Source organism: Lemur catta, chromosome 6 (assembly GCF_020740605.2).
Source record: "Lemur catta isolate mLemCat1 chromosome 6, mLemCat1.pri, whole genome shotgun sequence".
NCBI classification, from domain to species: domain Eukaryota; kingdom Metazoa; phylum Chordata; class Mammalia; order Primates; family Lemuridae; genus Lemur; species Lemur catta.
In genome coordinates this window covers 46,217,563-46,238,458 of record NC_059133.1, presented here as the reverse complement: position 1 = coordinate 46,238,458, position 20,896 = coordinate 46,217,563, and the positions used below count along the sequence as shown (strand labels likewise).

At 39.0% G+C, this 20,896-nt stretch overlaps 2 protein-coding genes across 3 annotated transcripts; one reads left to right on the top strand and one right to left on the bottom strand.

Annotated features, from left to right (window-relative positions):
- Positions 1 to 14,609: 14,609 nt before the first annotated feature.
- Positions 14,610 to 18,492, bottom strand: LLPH (LLP homolog, long-term synaptic facilitation factor). The gene is made up of 3 exons (XM_045553424.1): positions 18,406 to 18,492; positions 16,829 to 17,040; positions 14,610 to 15,246 (listed from the first exon to the last, which is right to left on the bottom strand). Exons 2-3 carry the CDS (start codon positions 17,031 to 17,033, stop codon positions 15,068 to 15,070), a joined length of 384 nt encoding a protein of 127 aa, XP_045409380.1. The 5' UTR covers positions 17,034 to 17,040; positions 18,406 to 18,492; the 3' UTR covers positions 14,610 to 15,067.
- Positions 18,493 to 18,503: 11 nt separating this feature from the next.
- Positions 18,504 to 20,896, top strand: FHIT (fragile histidine triad diadenosine triphosphatase). Of its 2 annotated transcripts, XM_045553423.1 has the most exons (3): positions 18,504 to 18,669; positions 18,820 to 18,910; positions 19,594 to 20,896. In XM_045553423.1, the coding sequence occupies exon 3, from the start codon at positions 20,121 to 20,123 to the stop codon at positions 20,565 to 20,567; it is 447 nt and encodes a 148-aa protein (XP_045409379.1). In that variant the 5' UTR covers positions 18,504 to 18,669; positions 18,820 to 18,910; positions 19,594 to 20,120; the 3' UTR covers positions 20,568 to 20,896. The 2 variants fall into 2 exon arrangements, with proteins under 2 accessions (XP_045409379.1, XP_045409378.1); XM_045553422.1 differs by lacking the exon at positions 18,820 to 18,910.

Sequence of the window (20,896 nt, the reverse complement as noted above, 5' to 3'; positions counted from 1 at the left end):
TTAGCATGGTAAATTAAGTTGAAACCCCCAAAAGTTTGCGGAGAATGTCATCTAATCTGATTGATTAAAAGGAATAGTCCCATCACAAGCTAGGAAGGAAATGGAAATTACTCTGAGTGCACTATTAAATAATTTGCATAGACTTGCATATGCTCTACATCAGAAAAGCATATGCTCTTTAGATTTAATGCAATAATTTTCCCTCTCTAAAGACTGATGTAGTCTCTGTCCTTCCCTATCTGTCTTTTCCTCTTCCCATCTGTCTTGTTTTGAATGTTAAAATTATTTCATGGGAAGGGTACATACCTATGCACAAATTACATGAAATATGTTAATAATCTTCCTGCTGGCAGTGCTGGGAGGCCCTGAAACTGCATTGACAAACTTCCCAAATGTCCCCCTTGTCAATCTCACATAATCAAAGGCACACTTTACAGTGCTTTAAGGTTCAGCTTGATTCATTTGGGGCTTCCATTGGGGGAGGAAGGGTGGTTAAAACCAATCCTTTGACTCTACTCTCCAAATAATGTCTTCCTCACCCTATGGAATAGCATCTAAATCCAAATGAAAATGAAAGGAAAAATCACCATCAAGCTCATGTCATCCACATTGGTTGAGTCTATGACACTGTCATTGTGGTTGCACATGTACAATAATCCTCCTGCAGATGTTTCTTGTGCCTGCTCTGCTCTTCAAGGTTCAAAACCCTTGACAAATGTTGGCTGCTGTTAAAGCGTCACCCCCATTTTATCAATGGAGACAAGGAAGCCCCGATAGATGAACATGATGGGTTAGTGGCCAGTGGTGGGGGAAGTGGAGGAGGCGGGGGATGAAATCTATCTATTTTTGTATTCTCTATGGATAGTCACTAGTTTTTTGGTAATATTTTAGCAAATCTCATGTTCAGTTGTAATGTAGCCAACAGAGGAATTCTAGTGAATTCCCCAACAAAATTACATTAGGATCAAATGTGATCGTTATAAACACTATCCAGATGTTGGGGATGGACTGGATATAACTCTTTAAGCCCCAAATTACAGTATAATAAATGCAAGCATGGGGATCTGCCAATACATCTGAACTTTGTGTCGGAAACCAGGTCTGACCTTAATTTAACTCTATAAGGAACTAAGAGTTTCCCCACTTGTATAGTTAGGATGCATCCAAACATCTCCAAGTGCTATATTGTCACAAGTTTTATCACTTACTTGAAGCATGACCATATCGGATTCTGGAGTAGAGCCAATCTTAATGCAAGCATTTTATTAACACATTTAGAAAGGAAACAGAATCACAACTAGAAATAACTACTGAGGTTATTAAACAAACCTGAGAAGCGAAATACAATATAATATTAAGATCACATTTGTCCTTGGTAAATCTCAGGGAGTTAAGATGCTATAATAAGCACACACTAAAATATTCCACTATGTAAAACCAGTGATGCAAACTAGTACAGGCCCACAAAGAAACATAAAAATTTGGTAAGAAAAAACTTCATCCTCTGCCTCTGAAGTATTTTTTTCTGTTAGCAGGGTTGTTATAAATTGATAACTTTGTGTGCTAGCTCAAGATCAGTGGTGAATATATCATTAGAATGTCAATGGTTATAAGGGAAGAAGGATATTTTGAATATTCTACTGTCAAATATTAAAAAAAATAGCAGTCACTTTGGAAAGCTGGAATCAAGGAACTATCCAATTTGTTAAGTAGTAAACTATAGCATGACTACTATCTGCATGATATTTTGTTGGATGATGCTGGGAAAAACAAAAAGTAAAAGGAAACATTTTAAGGAGGCCAAATATGCATCAAGTCCTTTAAAAAATGTATGTTCTTTATCTGATTTTAATGTTGGATGTACTAAACCATAGAATGGTCTCCTCTCTAGAGAAACTTAAAATATAATGTCAAAAATGTAAAAGATACAACCCCCCCAAAATTCAGAAGTTAAATCACCAAACAAAATAATAGATGTCCCATGTCAGCATAAGTAAAGCATTGAGGGTCTCTGTACATATCCCACCACCAACTTTCCAAATGAAAAAAGCTATTTGTAACAGTTGAAAAGTATTGAAAACATGTGAAATCAGCTACTAAAAATGTGAAGCCTAGCTCATGATTATAATTATTTACCAAAAATATTTTTTAAATCATTCTTTTTTTTTTTTTTTTACAAAAAGAAAACTGTATCATTATCACTCCTCTATGGTCTCTGAACTCTCCCTTTGCTCCTTGCTGCCCCCCATCCCCAATATTTTTGTCACTTGATATAAGACTTTGAGGCAGATAAGAAGTAGACCAGAAAAAAGGAGTTTTGAGAGGGAAAAGTTGTCTCAGAATGGAAAACTTGGGTGAGGCAGAACTGTGGACCTCAAGATGTTATTGGTGGAACAACCCAAGTGTATACTGAATGGATACACAAAATGTGGTCTATACACACAGTGGGATATTCCTTGGGCTTAAAAAAGGAATGAAATACTGGTACACGCTACAACATGGACAAACCTTGAAAACATCATGCTGAGTAAAAGAAGCCAGTCACAGAAGGAAAAATATTATATGATTTCATTTATATGAGGCACTGAAAGTGGTCAAATTCAGAGACAGCAAGTAGAATGATGGATACTAGGGGGTTATCCACTGGGGGAGTGGGGAATGGAGAATTATTGTTTAATGGGTACGGTTTCTGTTCGAGATGATGAAAAAGTTCTGGAAACAGTGGTGATGGTTGCACAACATTGTGCATGTCCTTAATGCCACTGAATCGTACACTTAAAAGTGATTAAAATGATACATTTTTATGTTAGGTCTATTTTACCACAATAAAAAAAAAATTTGTCTTGGGGGAAAAGCAGTGCAAGCTAAGGTAACTCTGGAGCGTGCAGGGACAAGAGATTGCTGAGCGTGAGTAGAGCAAATTTACCTAAGGCAGCTTTCCTCCCACGACCAGGCAGGTAAGTGTGTTTCAAACAAAAGGGAGTGATGGTAACTGTGAGAATTTAGGAGTGCCTGGCCCACCTCCAGGCAATAATCCAATAGCAAACAAAGCAAACACTGCACAGACAAAGTCTCTTCGGGGCAAGGGTAGCAATTTTTCACTCCTGATATTAGACGTTAATACAATGTTAGACCAACAACAAATATTTCTTATATTTCTTAAGCATATCTTACCAGAAGATGAAGGTAGAACGTGGCGAGGGAAGGAGGGAGATAAGAAGACACATAACAACACAACCCCCACCACCATTTGTAGTAAGATTACTGTGTGCAAGTATCCAATGTGTTTGACATGTATTTTCTTATTTATTCCTCACAACCCCCTGTGAGGTCAGGGACTACAGTTATCTCCACGTTACAGATGCAGAAGCAGAGGCAGAGAGCGCGGCTCCCGCAGCCAGGCAAGGGGGAGAGCCAGCCAGGTGTCCGATCCAGTCTAGAGTCCCTGCCCTCGAGACATGAAAAAGGGGTGATCAGTGATCCTCGATCTGGACACCTTTTTCAAACCCACAGGGTTAATGAGACGTGATAGTCAAGGCTGTGAGAGTAAACGACGTGGGCAGAAGTAAGCACACGCCCCAAGGAGATCCTCGCACATCCGTGTTGAAGCGGAAAATGAAGGCAGAGAGCGCAGGGGGGACTCGGGGGTCCTTAGAGAAGAAGGAGGCCACCGAGAGGGTTAATGACACCACGGCAAAGGAAAACAGGGTTTCAAGAATCTGAATAACGTCAAATGCTATGGAGAAAAAAAGGACTGAGGTGAGGCTTTCCCTGCTAGGTTAGAGTCCAAATAGAAACAACCTCCTAATCTCTGGCTTTGGAAAAAACAAGGTCTGCCGCTTGCTCCAGACACATTTCCGTCCCTGGTGGATCGGGGCTGCAGCCGCACGGCGATGCTCCTTCTCCAGGACGCAGGCTCCTGGAGCAGTGAGCATCTGCCGCGTTTTGCTTCCCCGAGGGAGAGAGGCCAGGAGAGTGGCTGAGAAAGGCCCAGGTCTCAGAACTTCCGACGCTTAAGTGCAGGCGCCATTGCCACGCCTAGCACGTTGGCCACGGTCGGTCACGTGGCCACATCAAAACGAAGGGGTGGGGAAGTGAAATTCCACCGTGTGCGTGCAAGGAATCAGAAATATGTGTTGAACAGCACTAATAATTACCACACTGCCCCCAGGAGTAGTCTTAATAACAATACACGCCCTAACGTCTACCTAGTGCCCCACAGATTAAAAACATTTCTTACATATATTATCTCACAGGAGCCTCACAAATCAAGGTCTGTTTTATGATTTCCATTTTAAAGCCAAAGAGGCAGGCTCAAAGAAATTAAGTTACTTGCCCAAGGTCACATACTAGTAAGTGGCAGGGCTGAGATTTGAACTCTAGTTTGCCGGCACTTAGTCCAGTCCAGGGCTGTTTCCTTGATGCCTTCAGGCAGACAGCTGGGGGCAGATGCCAGATTGCAGTGGTTGGAGAATCAGTAGGAAGTGAAGAAATGGAAAGAGTACACCTAAGAAGCTTGGATGTGATCTTGCAGCCCTGGGAAGTTTCTAGCAAGAGGGTGACCTATTAAAAGGAATGTTTTAAAAGGCTTAAATTTTACAGCCCTTCAAGGGTGCCCCAGACAAGCACTCACACACTCCTGGAAAGATAGTTAATTGTTTCAGCCTTTCAGGAGAGCGGTTTTGGCAACATGGATAAGGAGTCTTTTTAAGAAATGTTCATATTCTTCTAGAACCCTTCCATAAGAATAGAATCAGATAAGGATTAGATTTACACGTGAGGCCATCAGTATTACAAAGAAGTATTTTAATGGCAAAAAAAAATATTTTGGAAAAAATATCAATGTTCAAAAGTAGACAAATAAGAAAATGTATAGTTTAGCACAAGACAGAATATGAGAGAACTTTTCAAACAATGCGTTTAAAGAATTTCCAGTGGCATGGGAAAAAAAATCCTCATAATATAAAGTTAAGAAAGCAGGATATAAAATTATACAGTGTTAAGATAATTATGAAAATATACACACAGCTACACATTCTCTGGGTGGTTGGATTATGAATGATTTTTATGTCATTTATGCTTTCCTGGGTTTTTAAATTTTCTACAACATACATGTGTTACTTTTATAAGAAAAAAAATAATAAAAGCTATAAAAAGAAAAAGAAGTTGACAACCACACAGGATGAATTAGAAGAAAAGGGTAAAGACAAAAGAAAAACCACTCTGGCCTTTTATAGGGGGGCATAGGGGAAGGAGGGAGGTTCATTACTGTTATTTTGTTTTGATTTGTTTTGTTTTGTTTTGTTTTAGTTAAGAGATGTTATACCACCTGTGAAACAAAGAGGCACCACTACCAAAGGGAAAGATTTGGTTATTATGATAACTACAGCAGACACAGACCTGCAGAAAAGGTCACTAGTCACACACCATAGTTCTATTTAGCAGCCCCTCTTTCTCTAGAAAAGAATACAATTAATTTTGACATTAGTCTGAATGTTACCGGTTTGTGTGGCTAGTTCTTACTGATTTATGATTTCAAAAAGGTTGGTCCTTCAATACAAAGACCTGGGCTCCTGGACTCTGCCACAAACTACTAAAATCAGCCTCAGTTTCCTCATCTATTAAGAAGCACAGGACTAAAATAGGTGATCTCTAAAATATTTTCCAGGCTTAAATGCTATGACTATTTTAGTTCATATTAATTTCATGTTCATGAAACCAACTTGTAAGTGTATTTGTGTAAAACATTTTCAGCTAGACCACCCACCAAATCAAAATAAATTGGAATGCCTTTACATGTGCCAGTATTCTAGGTGCCATATTAAATTAAAACACAGTTCTTTCTCCAGCATTTGACATTTTCAAAAATGGTTTGTAGACTTAAAGGAAAAGTTAGCTATGAGATTTGTGAAAAGCTTTACAATGAAACCATCTTTTTTTTTTTAAATCCAAAGACCAAAAGGAGCCCAGTTGGAGGTGGCAGACTGGGAACACAGTTAAACATACAAACACATCACATACGGCAACTTTTTGGTTCCACCCACCCTTGCTTTGATACACAATGAGAATAAGCTTAATTGCCATTTTTCTTTTGGATACAACTGCCTTTAAGTAAAAAATTTGGGGGGGAATTTTCAAATATAAAATGCAAGAGGATGGAGACATAAAACAGATCCAACTCACTTGACTTTCCAAATAAAGAACAAAAGTCTTCATTTAATGAATAGAGAGTATTTTAAAGCAGGAGTCAGCAAACATTTTCTTAGAAGGCCAGATCATAATTCAGGCTTTGCAGATCACAGGAGAATCTCTGTCATGACTATTCAATTCTGCTTTTGTAGCACAAATTAGCAATAGACAATACATAAGCAAATGGGCACAATTTTGTGCCAATAAAATTTTATTTACCAAAAAAATGGCCAGCCCATTTGCCTACTATCTTAGTCCATTTTCCATTGCTATAACCATAGACTGGGTCATTTATAAAAGAAAGAGGATTATTTAGCTCATGGTTCTAGAGGCTGGGAAGTCCAAGATTAGGCTGCCACATCTGGTGAGGGCCTTGTGCTGCTTTATAGTGCGGCAGAAAGGAGGAAGGGCGAGCAAGCACGTGCGAAGGGGGCAAAACAAGAGGGGGAGGCTGGCTTTATAACAACCCACTCTCGCAGTAACTAATCCAGTCCTACAAGAGCAAGAACTCACTCCCTCCCACGAGAATTAACCCAGTCCTTGAGAGTGGTTGCAATCCCTCTTAATGACCTACTCACCTTCCAACAAGGCCATACCCAGGACCAAATTTCCAACACACGAATTCTGGGGGACACACTCAAGCCATAGCACCTAGCCCTGCTGCAAAGCATTTTTCCTGTTCATATTGCATCCAGTTAATGTTAGGAGATGAGGGTGAAAAAGAAGCATAAGAAAAGCATAACAATTGGAAAGACTGCAGTGGAAGGGGAGGAGCATGTGGGAGGTAGAGCGAGAATACAAGAAGGGCAGTGATCTGATTCAGCAGAGGAGGTTAAGGTAGGACCTACATAGAAGAGGTCAGGGCAGAAAGGGGAAAAAAGGGAAATGCAGAAGAAGAGAGAAAGACAAAGTGAAGAAGAGAAACAGCATAGAAGCAGGAAACCAATTTCTATTACTGTCACTCAGCCACAAAGAAAAACGCTAGGGGTCATTTACAGACAAAAAAACACTTATAACTAAATTTGGTGGGATTTTTAAAAAAATGTTTGACTTACACAGCTTTAAATCTTTATTTAAAAAAAAACAATAAAAAAGCAACATGTAAGAAAAACAACTGAAAGAGAAACACAAAAAGTGACGGGATGCAAAGGAAAGGGAGATGAGAGGAGAGCACCAAATGGGGGCAGAGGCAGGTACAGTGACAGGCAGGAGGGATGAAAAAGGAAAGGATCCGCTTTTCCTGTCCTTCCAGTCTCTGCTTCCTGGAATTCCAAGTACCAAGTTTGATCTGCAAGCCTCTGGCCTTGCTGGAGATTTTCTTGACAAAATGGTCAGCTGACACATGCCCAGGAATGACTTGGCAGCCACCCCCACTCTCCAGCCCTCCAGCACCCCAAGCCAAGTGGTCTCAGCCTACCACCCACTTGCCTTTCCAGAAATGGCTCAATGTCAAATCCCTCCCTGGCGCTATGAGTTCAGTGTACCCTGAGAGGGTGGAAAATTAACCATGGATCAGTTTCCTCATTCATTGGTCACACTTTAGCATTTCCTTTCAATTAAAATTTATATGGAAAAGAACTTGGGGTCCTCTAGCACTTTGGTTCTAATGACTAAAGTATACTCTTCAGTTCTGACCTTTTGAACCTCATAACCTAAAGGTGTGGGTGTGAGAAAGGAGAATAAAGGACTCAGAACCATTGAACAGAATTACATTTAAGCCATCTCAATTAAATGGGGATTAATCTCTCTCCCTGACCCCTTCCATTTCTTTCTCTCCCGCTCCATCTCTCCTCCAGAGACAACTCAACAGCTTCTTTTCAATCCATACCTGGCTTTAAATAACACTCACATTCAGGAAGTTCTTCTTTACATTTAGCCCAAATCCTTTCTGCTACAGTTAAAACCCGTTTCCTCAGTGGAGATTTGAAACAGCTGGTTCCCATTCTTTTTATGGCAACTCTTCTTAAAGATTCATGGGCTTATAAAGGGTGTCCATACCAACCTCACCTGAGGCATGTAACTCCCTTTTCTCAAGTATTTTCCTATGCATTTACCAATAACCAATTGCTGAGTCTGTGAAGATCTAACTCATTGAGCAAATTTCTATAGCTCAAGAAAAACAACAGCTTTGATAACTCAAGGAGCAAAGGGGCATAAAGGCCGTCACTTTTTACTTCAGTTACTAAATACCTGCTTTTGTGAAGACACTGCCAATTCAAAGTTTGGGACATAAAACTAGAGCAGACTGCTTATGTCTGAGTAGAGAAGCACGTGGGTCCGACCCATCTTCGGCCAACTGCCTACAGCTTTGCTCAAGAACATCACCTCTGTGTGAGCAAGGTGAGTCATTTTAGAATTTGAACAAACAGCACCCAATGTTGGTCTCTCAGTGAAATTTGTAACTGTTTTCTCCCCAACACATATCTCAAACTGTTTCTTCTCTAAAGCATTAAAAAAAATATATCCGGAGTAATACAAAAGATCTTCGGCTGACTTTTAGGAGCAAACAACATATGTTCTTGAACATCTGTGCTTTTCCCAAGCTATTTTTTTCCATTATTGTCAAGAGAAAACTAGTTTAGTGGAATGTTTCTCCACAGAGGCACAAGTCTATAATATTCCCTGTTGATTACATATAAAAGACACAAAATATTAGTTTATTAAAAGCAGCTTCAACCGTTGCTGTACAAAGCAGTGCTCTGATGGAACAGATTTATGAAGTAACAGCTGAAAGGTATGCAGATCACAAGATACATGACAAATGTACTTTATTACACGGATCAGAAATACCATATGTACTAGCAGTTACTGTACAATGATACACAACACCCAACTAAGACTATTTAAAAGTTTTGCTGATATTGAAAACTATAAAGACACAATGTGAGCGTAAAAAAGTGTTTCATAAGATAGCATAATGCCAGGACAATTCATCGCTTTAGGAAATTAAATACATTGTGCATATTAAAAACTTAATGTATTATAAAACTATGCCATTCTTTAAATTAAAATTTGAAGGACTTTACCCCATTCATTGTTTAAAGCAGATGTTTGTAACATTTTCCCATACTTTAAAGTGGGACTTAGCAGAATGAATACCAGACTCAACATTAACAAAATTAAGAAGATTTCATATTTTGTTATTTCCACCAAAAAGATACTTATGTCTACAATCATGTAGGGCCAAGAAACTATGTACAGTAAAATGAGCACAATACATCTCAAATATGATGACTTCCTACAAGGCATTTCTTGGCTGGAAAAGACTTTCACAGCTTTCAAGTATAGTCAACCTTCCGTATTTGTGGGTTCTGCATCCTTGGATTCAACCAACCAGGGATCAAAAATTTTCAAAAGAAAAATGGATGGTTGCATACGTACTGAACATGTACAGACTTTTTTCTTGTCATTATTCCCTCAATAATGCAGTATTACAACTATTTATATAGCATTTATATTGTATTAAGAATTTTAAGTAAATTAGAGATGATTTAAAGTGCAGTCATGCACTGCATAACAGCATTTCAGTCCATGATGAACCACATATAGCTGGTGGGTCCTATAAGATTATGATGAGCTGAAAAATTCCTATCGTCTAGTGATATCCTAGCCATCGTAACATCAAAGCCCAATGCATTACTCACGTGTTTGTGGTGATGCTGATGTAAGCAAACCTACTCCACTGCCAGTCATATGAAAGTATAGCACATACAATTATACACAATACATAATACTTGATGAAAATGACTATGTTACTGGTTTATATATTTACTATACTATATACTTTTTTATTGTTAGGGTGTACTCCTTCTACTTATTAAAAAAAAAGTTAACTGTAAAACAGCCTCATGCAGTTCCTTCAGAAGATATTCCAAAAGGCATTGATATCCTAGGAGATGACAGCTCAAAGCATATTTTTGCCCCAAAGACCTTCTGGTGGAATAAGATGTGGAGGTGGAAGACAATATTAATGATCCTGACCCTGTGTAGTCCTAAGCTAATGTGTGTGTTTGTGTCTTAGTTTTTAACAGAAAGTTTAAAAATTAAAAAATTCTACAATAGAAAATCTTATAGAATAAGGATATAAAGAAAATAGTTTTGTACAGATGTACAATGTGTTTTAAGCTAAATGTTATTACAAAAGGGCCAGAAAGTTTTTTTAAAAAATTTAAAAGTCTGTAAAGTAAAGAAGGTTACAGTAAGCTAAGTTTATTATTGAAGGAAGAAAAAAAATTCTGCATTTAGTGTAGCCTAAGTGTGCAGTGTTTATAAAGTCTACAGTAGTGTACAGTGATGTCCTAGGGCCTTCACATCCACTCACCACTCGCTCACTGACTCACCCAGGGCAACGTCCAGTCCTACAAGTTCCATTATGGTAAGTGCCATATACAGGTGTATCATATTTTATCTTTTATACCATATTTTTACTGTACCCTTTCTTTGTTTAACTATGTTTAGGTACACAACTACTTACCGTTGTGTTACAACTGCCTACAGTATTCAGTACAGTAACATGCTGTACAGGTTTGTAGCCTAGAGCAATAGTCTATACCATATAGCCTAAGTGTGTAGTAGGGCATACCATCTAGGTTTGTGTAAGTACACTCTATGATGGTCACACAACAATGAAATCACTTAATGATGCATTTCTTAGAACATATCGCTGTCCTTAAACAACACACGACTGTATATGGGAGGATGTGCATAGGTTATACGCAAATATTTTACCATTTTATATGAGGGATTTGAGCATCTGAGGATGTTGGTATCTGAGGCGGGTCCTGGAAGCAATACCCCATAGATACCGAGGGACCACTGTACAGTGTTTGAATCCATTCTGCTACACTGCAGTCAAGTGGCTGTCCAGCCTCAGCCTGACACCTCATGGCTCCCAAGTCTGTCTTTTCTTCTCCCAACATCTTGGTTAGGTTCCTCCTTAGATAGAATCAAAGTCTGTCTCTCTCTAGTTTCCCATGGTATGTATTCATTCTTAACTCTGGGACAGCCTTGTGCTTAACAGTTGCACAACTTCAAGTAAGTTTACTTACCTTCTCAAATTGTTTCCTTATCTGAAAATAGGGATAATAAGAGTACCGATCCCACAGCGTTGTTTTCAGGATTAAATCATATATGTAAAGCATGTAGCAGAGTAAGCGTTCTCTAAATGTTTGTTGGCTGTGGTGTTATATGTACTATTATCCTACCAGATGAGTCTTACTTGACATCACATTATAATTTTTCCCCTGTTCTAAAACAAGGGTAAAAGACCCTTGGCATTCAACTATGTTAAATTTAGAGTTCTTTTTGTAAGCAGGCCCAAACCTGGCCTGGCCCTCCTGGCTACCTGATAGGCCCCTGGGGACAGCAGAGTGGCCTTTAACCTGGTGTAAATACTTCACAGTCCCACCTCACCTTCAAATGTTTCCTTGTAAAATTGGTATGTGTCTGCTGCAATGCTGGCAAATATAGGGAAAAAGAAATACATTTTGTGCCCAGCATAAACTTCAATCACTCTGCCAGACGGCATCAGAAGTTAGTCACTTAGCTAGTAAGATCAGTCAACAGCTCAACATCTGCATCTCAATTTATTTATAAATTTGGCAATTCCTTGAGATCTCTTTAGATTCTCCCTAATTTTACCTTGCAGCTCACACTTCACTAGTCTAAACTACATACTGCCGCCCCTCACCATCGCCACCAGTCCATTTCAGATACTTTTATCAAGTCATTTATAGCTATTTTTTCTTCTCCAACTCCTATAATCCATATCCCAGATATGTAGATCCAAATTTTTGAAAACAGTCATTTATAGCTATTTTTTCTTCTCCAACTCCTATAAACCATATCCCAGAGATGTAGATCCAAATTTTGAAAACATCCAAATTTCCTGATAAGCAAATATATACTGCTGCATATTTGTTTAATGCAGCATGTGAACTATATATAGTGAGAAAAGAAATAATGTACCTATATTAATGTGACAGTAGAAAAAAGATGTGGTCAAAATCACTACTTAATTTTACCTTAGAGTTTCAATTGCAGTTCTCATTTCTTCACTGATTAGTAGCTCGGGCACTACTGGTCACGGCCTATACCTTCCCCTTTCCGATTGGACAGCACATTCCTAGCTAACTGTTACCTCAATTCTGTCTCAGGCCTAGAGATTTGAGGAGGGTTCTGTAAATCATTTCTATACTAAAACCTGCTCTTTATGTGATCCTGAGCTTGTGTCAGCCTAATCCATCATGGGTTGAACCAAAGAATAGGTATTCTACCCTAAAATTACCTTTCTCTCTTAGCAAGTTTGCACATCCTTGAGAAGCAGAATGGCATTGTCAGAGTATAGACTCTGGAGCCAGACTGCCTGAATTTGGATTTAGTTATATGGCCTGCATGCCTCAGTTTCCCTATGTATAAACAGATAATAGTGGTACCCAAACTCATGGGATTGCTGGATGAATTAAATGAGTTAACAATTTAAGAAATTTTGATTATCCTTAAAATGGTATTTTAACTTTGATTTATTTAAAAACAAAAATAAAATGTTACATTACATTCCTAATGTGACTTAGCTCAATCTAATTCCAAAAATGATTTGGTATTTAGCTTGAGCTCCATCTGGTGGTTTTACAACAGCAATTCTCTGGAAAACATCAGTCAAATAAAAAGATGACAAATTTCAAAAAGGTAAGCTAACTACTTAAAAGATTAAAGGACTACTCTATACTTCTCAATTTATAATCTTTAAGAATAAAGTGATGAAGTGGTCATCCTCCAGCATTAATTATAAAATGCCAGTTTAAATTTCCTGCCAAAATTTGGAGGTGGGGAGAAAATCTTACTGACAGTGCAGTTCAGGAACTCAGTGCCTTAGAGGCAACTCACAACACCATGGAAGGCCATTTCTTTTTAGTAGATACCTTCCCAAAGGCCATATGAAACTCGAGAACATGATTTCCCAAGTAAGTTTTATGGTAGTGGTGTTTTGCTTTTGGATTTTGTTAACTTTTAAACTAAATCCTGACTGGATAAACTTAAGTGGACATCCTAACTAACATGGAGAGGCCCATGATGAAAGCTCAGAGCTACTACCGTGGCAGTCATCAGGCACAGAAAAAGTGAACATATCCCTGGCCTTGGTCTCTCACTTCAACTTAAAGAAAATCCAGTTAGAAAATATCTGACAATGCTGCCAAAATTTAAATAAGTGCCAAGTATATAACATCACTAATGTAGACAATTCCTATGATAAAAAAAAAAAGGTAAATAATCCAGCTAGTATATTTAGGCTGATATTGTCAGTGGCTTAATTGGAAAATGTATATAATTTTTAATTTTATGAATAAACATCTTATGTATCCACTTTTCCCTAACAAATGCTATTGTTATTCATAACTATACCAAAAGGCAACACAGGCCATGAATGACATCTATTACTCAACTTACATCTTCTTTCTTAGCTTTTAATAAAATTTATTATAAGTATTTAAAGTTATCCCCTAACTTTTCAATGCACTATTGAGTAAACTGAGAGAAGCCTCTTAAAATAATGTCAAGAGTTTACTGGCATTAAATTTCACCGATTCAGATCTCCTATAAGATTTGCCTCATATCCCCTTCTTCAGCCTAGCAGTGTGCCTGGCACAAAGTTTGTGACCTCATGACGAAGTGACCTTATTCTAGTATATTTCACCTTTTACTTGGTTTTCCTGTAAAGTTAACATCCTCTTCTGAGCAAACGCACAGCTCTCAGTCCTATGACAGCAGATATCATCTTGTTCCCTGTGTCCCTAACACCTGGAAAAGTCCCTGGCACATAGGCACTCAGTAAATATTGAATTGTTCTGGTTAACATATAAAATGGTTAACATGATTACAGTGAAATTCCAGAGGGAATGCTAAGTTTAGATTGCTTAACTAAATTTAAGTAAGAGTGAAATTAGCAAACTGTAGCAAGACAGATTTAACTAAAAGTCGTTTCATTACACCAGCATTTCCAATAGTATATTCTATTTGTCAGAAAACTAGTTTCAAAGAATCAACGTTAAACAGGTGTCTTAACCTCTAGATCTCCATAAAACTGTACTAATCCTAAATTAATCCCTTTTGTGAATCTTCAAGTATGTGGCATCTCCCAAATTGATGTGATCACAATTTTTTTTAACCAAGTGTCTGGATAAATTGATTCTGAAGAACACATCCTAAGAAATGCTGCATTATATATTAGGATACACAATATTAACGCTGAAGAACATTAGTTTTTGTGAAAAACCTGAGATGTCCTCATTTCCTAAAAAGCACACTGATTTGTACAAGGTAATATTCCACCTAAAATTATGATTAAAAAAAAAATTGAACAATGTGGTCTTTAGCACTAGAAAATCTTAAGGATATATGAAAGAAAAGATTAAACTTCAAAGTCTACACACAAAATATCTTTTACTTTGAATCATACAAAATCAAAACTCCAAACAAGTAACTGTTTATAAGACCTACTGTTATGTTTTTAGGTGATACGAATACATAATAGCTTTCTTTAAATCTGTGTTCATTCTTTATTTGTCAGTATAATATCATTTGTTTTATCTTTACCATAATTAACAAGCTGTAAGAACAAACAATCACAACCACATTAATACCTGACAGAATTTGGATGTCTGATAACACCTGGACACTGAGCAGCATTCAACTAAAACATGAGTATAGCTTTCATCCAAAGAAAATATTTTATTCAAAGTTCCCAAAATAAACTTCAAGAGTTATTGTTGGGTTTAAACTGAAGAAAACAGGCCAAGTTTTTCTTGGTGGGAGCTGAAATCAATGTATACATTCTCATCAAACATCTGTCCCACATCACACTTTCCAAGTTTTTAAGAGTCTACCAGGCCAAACCCTTTGCTGCTTTCATTGCCTTTGCTTTGCTTTTCCCCTTTCTTTTCTCTCTCTTTGCCTTCAGCCTTTTTCTTTGCCTCTGGTTCATCCATACTGGGTACTGTCCATGCTGGTCTAGAAGAGTCTTTTTGTTTCTTTTAATATCAGTCTCCATTTTCATGTCATCTGAATAAAAAGATGGAAAAACTATTAACACTCATGTATGGAAAAACAATCCTGTGAAAGCCTATTAATGTACTGAACACATCAGAATTGAAGGTAGTCTGAAACCACAGAAGAAAAAAATCCCTCATTTGTGGAATGCTCTTTGACTAACCCTCTGAAGACTCCTTACAGCAAATTTGAGGGAATCAGACACATGCTGCCACATATTCCTGCAACCACGAAAGACCTAAGAAGTGTTTGTGAGTAACTAAGGACACTGAGAAACTTTCTAAAGAATGCTGTCATGATTGTCCTTCTCTGAAATAGTAAAATTAAATAGGAAACACTTAGGATGTACAACTTTGAGTTAGTACATTAGTAGATATAAGGTTCTGAGCACATGTGAGTTGTAAGAATATTTCTCATATTAAGTGATACCTGAGTTAAATAAAATATAATAGTTGAGCCAATAAATGCACTCATACTTCTAATGAACTGATTAGGAATGACTGGCCATTTCTAATGAACTTGAGCTAAATTCTAATGAACTGAGAATGGAACTTGATGGAAGAAGAAAGACCTGGACACATCTTGGGGCTGCCATACTTTTTCTATCCAGATAACATCCAGAGATCCAGATCTATTGACAGGAAACTTGGCAGGAAGCTCAGCACAATTATGCTGTGGTATGTCCATCACCAACCTTAATATCTATTGTGAGGGATGTCCCTCCCTGGGACCTTACCATGGTATACAAGGTTTATTATCTCTAGTACCTGACATTATATTAGACATTCATCATTGTTTCCACAGTGCCTAGAATACTGCCTGGTATATAACAGCCTCTTAATAACTAGTTGTTGAATGATTATTGTAGGTGCTGTTCTAGGTTCTAGGGATAAGGTGGCACAAAGAAGCTCTTTCCCCTCATGGAGTTTACAATGTTCACCCATCCAAGTACCAACCATGCCTGACCCTGCTTAGCTTCCGAGATCAGGCAAAACTGGACATGTTCAGGGTGGTATGGCCATAGACAAGTTTACAATATCCTGTTGCGGGGAAAATAACAAAGCAAACAAACAAAAGGAAAGTCGCACGCTCATAATCCCAGCTACTCAGGAGGCTGAGAGAAAAGGATTGATGGAGGCTAGGAGTTCGAGGCTGTAGTGCACCATGATTGTACCTGTGAATAGTCACAATACTCTAGCCGGGGCAACAAAGCAAAATCCTATCTTTTTTTTAAAGAAAAAGAAAGAAAATTTCAGCCTGTGGTGGTAAGTGGTTTTTCAGAGAGATACTAGAACCAGATAGACCTAGTAGGTTCTGGTAGGCTCAGGGGAAGACAATGAGGTTTTAAGCACAGAAGTGATATAATCTGATGTGTATTCTAAAAAGATCATACTGGTTGAAATATGGAACTAGGAAGGGAGCAAGAGCTGAAGAAGAGAGAAGTAAAAAGGCTACTATTCTGGAACAAGCAAGAGATGGCAGGTTTGTAGGGAGTAGGTGTGGGTAGGTAAAGGAGAGTCAAAAAAGTATAAAGAATCACAAAAGGAAACTGATAGAATTATTTTTTTTTTGTTAATGAAGCACACGGACTCACCTTTCTCATCATTCACCACATACTGCATTTTCTCTTGATAATGTTTGGGTACCACCACAGTTGCTATCTCTTGAACATCTTTCATTAAAACATCACTGTCTACTCTGAGAATACTTTTAAGTCTGCTGAGCTCCTTTGGAGCATTCTTTTTTCTCTTTTCAGCACGCATCTTCCTTTTCCACTTACTCCGTAAGCTTTTAGCCATGTTTTACCTGGAAGTTAACAAAAATACACATTCAAAAGTAAATATTTAGTGTATGTATGTGTGTGTGTGTATGTATGTATGTGTGTATATATATAAATAAAATAAAGCAAATCCTTAGAAAACCAGGCCAATGGGTATCTCTACAAAACAGAAGCAATGGAAGTGAAAATGCTTCAATCTGTTCACGGTTGATAGCTTCATGTGTAACTTATGTGAGGATCAACATGGCACATACAGCCATTAAATAACAAGAACACAACATCAAACTTGTGGTTAAGGGCCAACTATAAATTAAGCCAATTCTGAAAGCTCCATGAGTTTCCTTACAACATGCAGAAACTTAATTTCCCCAGAAATGCATCATCACCTTACATTTATGCAACAGCTTACAAACTGCAAATGACTGTATAACCACCCCACCCCCAACCTTCATTATCCACCCTCTCAAGCCAACCTAACTACTTTAAATTTCCTTATTTCCACTCTTGTTTTCTTCCCACTCCTTAGTCCCAGCCCTAAATTCTCCACAAGGTGGTGAGTGTGTTAACGTTTTTAAAAAACTTAGAGCACACTACTGCCTTTCTTAGAATTCTTTAATGACTTCCCCCTCATATATTCAAGCCCTACAAGGTCATTTGTGTTCTGCCCCCTGCCGCCTTTAACTCTATCTCATCTTACTCTCCCACCACCCACCACCGCAAGCTCCACCCATATGTGAAAATAGTCCGAACTATGTCCAATTCAGTACCTTCACATTTGCTGTTCCTATGCCCGGAACTGCTCTTCCCCAGTGCTGCTCCTTCATTCAGTACCTCGGAAAGCACTTCTCTGACACCAGGTAAGGTCTCTACATACTACGTGTTAAAACCTAAAAACTATTTTGTTTGTTTTCTGTCACACACCCCTCCTCCCGTGGACTACAGACTCCAAGAAGGCAGAGGCTAAGGAGGTCTTGTTTGTCAACAGATTCCCCCAGTGCACAGAGCTTTACATATAGTAAGTTGTATAAACACTTGTTTAATGGATGACTAGTTGAGTAACACTTCTTGAACGCTAACAATCACAAACTCACTCTGCTCCTTTTTCAACAATAACCCAATCCTTGTGAAGGGCTAAAAGGGTTGAGGTAAACAACCTTGAGAGCCTAAGTTAAGCTTAGAGGGACGGAACCACAGCGGAGGGCTCGACTTTACCCAGTGGCACCAGAGTTCCGCCACCAAGACCACCGGGGACCCTTGCCCTCGACGGCAAGGCCTGCACCCCCGCACCGGGGCTCAAGCTTGCGCCAGCGAGGGTCAAGACTTGAGACCAAATTCTTTAGGGGCGGCAAGTCATAAGACTCACAGGACCCACGAGGCACGCACTTACTCACCTAAGAAGCTCAGAAACGAACACGCCGCAGCATCCCACCGACCGGAAGTCCCCGCACTTCCGCCTTCCGGGCAGGGCGGGCCCAGGGCGGGCGCGCTGCAGGCCGGGAGCCGAGATGTCCCGGAAAGCCTCGAGAGGCGGGGTTTTTGGTAACTCGGCGGTTACTCGCCTCCCTCATTTCGTGTGACCACGGATCTTTAAATTTGGCCCGTCCCAGTCGGTTATAGAAGTCGGATTGAAGAATACGGAAGAGAGTTGACTCCAGGTAGGCCGGCTTCCTGGACATAGGCCGGGTAGTCCCGAAACTAACACAGGGAGTGACCTGGCCGGAGGACCCTACGTGTTAGGTCGGGAGCTCGGAGCTGACCTTTAGATCTGGCCTCACCATTCACTTGATACTGTTGGATTTCCTTAGGTCGACTCATCCTAGATCACGTGTTCTTCCAGAGGCCGTACTGAGGTCATCTTTGCAGCCTGTAAATTTTCCGGCTGATGGTCTTACGGAGGTACACATAAGTCAAAGCTTATCAAATTGTACACTTATTGCATGTCAGTCATATCTCAAGGTTGTTACCAAAAACAGAAAACAAGCCTTTCCCACCATAAAAAAGTTCAAAGGATAAAATGATCACACTATTTCATTTCTAGTCTGATCACTTACATACCAGACAATGCTAAGCCTGGGATGATTGTCTTAGGTCTCAAACAACACTTATTTTACATACGCCTCTGATAGCATAGGCTTTGGAACCAGAGAAGCCTGTGTTGCATTCTTGGTTCCAACACTTGTGAATGATATAGGTGAGTAATTAATGTCTTAGAGTCTGGATGCCCTTGTCCCTCAAAGTGAAGGTAATACAACCTAACTGATCCTATGCAGGTGTTAAAAGCTCAACAAATGGTAGCCCTTTTTTTACATTATGCTTTCAAACATATAGCTACACAATACTATATTTGTAAGCAGTGTTTTCTACAGATCTACACTATATGCCAAAAAACAGGAAAGGAATTGTCTTTAATGGTAGCCTGGTAAATTCCTGCTGGTTGTTAGTAAAGGAGAGTTCTTTCTGAGAAAATTTGTGGGTACCTTTTTTCTTTAAATGTGTATCCTTTAAGAAACCATGCATAACCATGGAAATTACTGAATTCAGATTATAACAAGGGTTTTTGTTTTTGCTTTTTTTAACAGAGGCTGAAAACAACTTATAACGTGGTATGGAAAAAGGAAGCATGCCTGGAAAACCTGATTTCTTTAAATGGAAGATTAAGTTCTTATAGAGCAAATGAATTTCTATTTTACAAGTTAACCATATATTATACTTAGCCTTTCATGTTAGAATTTAGCTACCTTTCCCAAAAATATATGTACACATTGCATTTTAGATTGGAGAGAACTCAAATTCAGATAGTCTAAATTTACTGCATCTTGTTTAACATACCAGGCCAAGACTTTTGAATAGACACTTGGCACTAGAAAAGAGAAAATAACTTACCTATTATGAAAATGACATGGTGTTAAAATACATGCCACAATCCAGCATTACAAATGCTTTAAAAAGCTGAATCAGAAGCACACAGAGAAAAGGCCTTGTGAAGACACAGCAAGCGGGAAGGAAGCCAAACACAAGCCAAGGAGAGAGATCTCAGGAGAAACCAAATCTGCTGACACCATCATTGCAGACTTTCAGCCTCCAGAACTACTTCAACTGTGAGGAAATGTCATTCAGATTTGGCCAACATCTCATCAAGCCCTCTGTGGTATTTCTTAAAACAGAACTGTCCTTTGCTCTTGTGAATAGGAAACCTGTGGTACCAGGACATGTCCTTGTGTGCCCACTGCGGTCAGTGGAGCGCTTCTGTGACCTGCGTTCTGATGAAGTAGCTGATTTGTTTCTTGCAGCCCAGAGAGTTGGGACAGTGGTGGAGAAACATTTCCAGGGGACCTCTCTCACCTTTTCCATGCAGGATGGCCCTGAAGCTGGACAGACTGTGAAGCACGTTCATGTCCATATTCTTCCCAGGAAGGCTGGAGACTTTCACAGGAATGACAGCATCTATGATGAGCTCCAGAAACATGACAAAGAGGAGGATTCCCAGGCCTCTTGGAGATCAGAGGAGGAAATGGCGGCAGAAGCAGCAGCTCTGCGGGTCTACTTTCAGTGACACAGGCATGAAAGTAACTCAAACAAATCCCAAGGTATAAGGAAATGAGCTTCATTCTCTAGAGCTCTGCAGCATTGAAAATGAAGCTAAGCAGAGTTCATTATATCTTATAATTCTGCAACCTTTTGCGAAGCATTTTGTTACCCTTTTGGAAACTATTGGGGTCGTTTCAGTCATAATGACTGGCAGCCTAACTTCAAAACAAGAGCATCTACAGCTCTTCCACACTTCCTTGGCTATGTAGTTAGAATAGAACCTTTTCTAAATTGTCCCTTGACCTGGATGGAAATAAAATGGTAGTTAAAATAATAATAATAATAAAAAGCTGA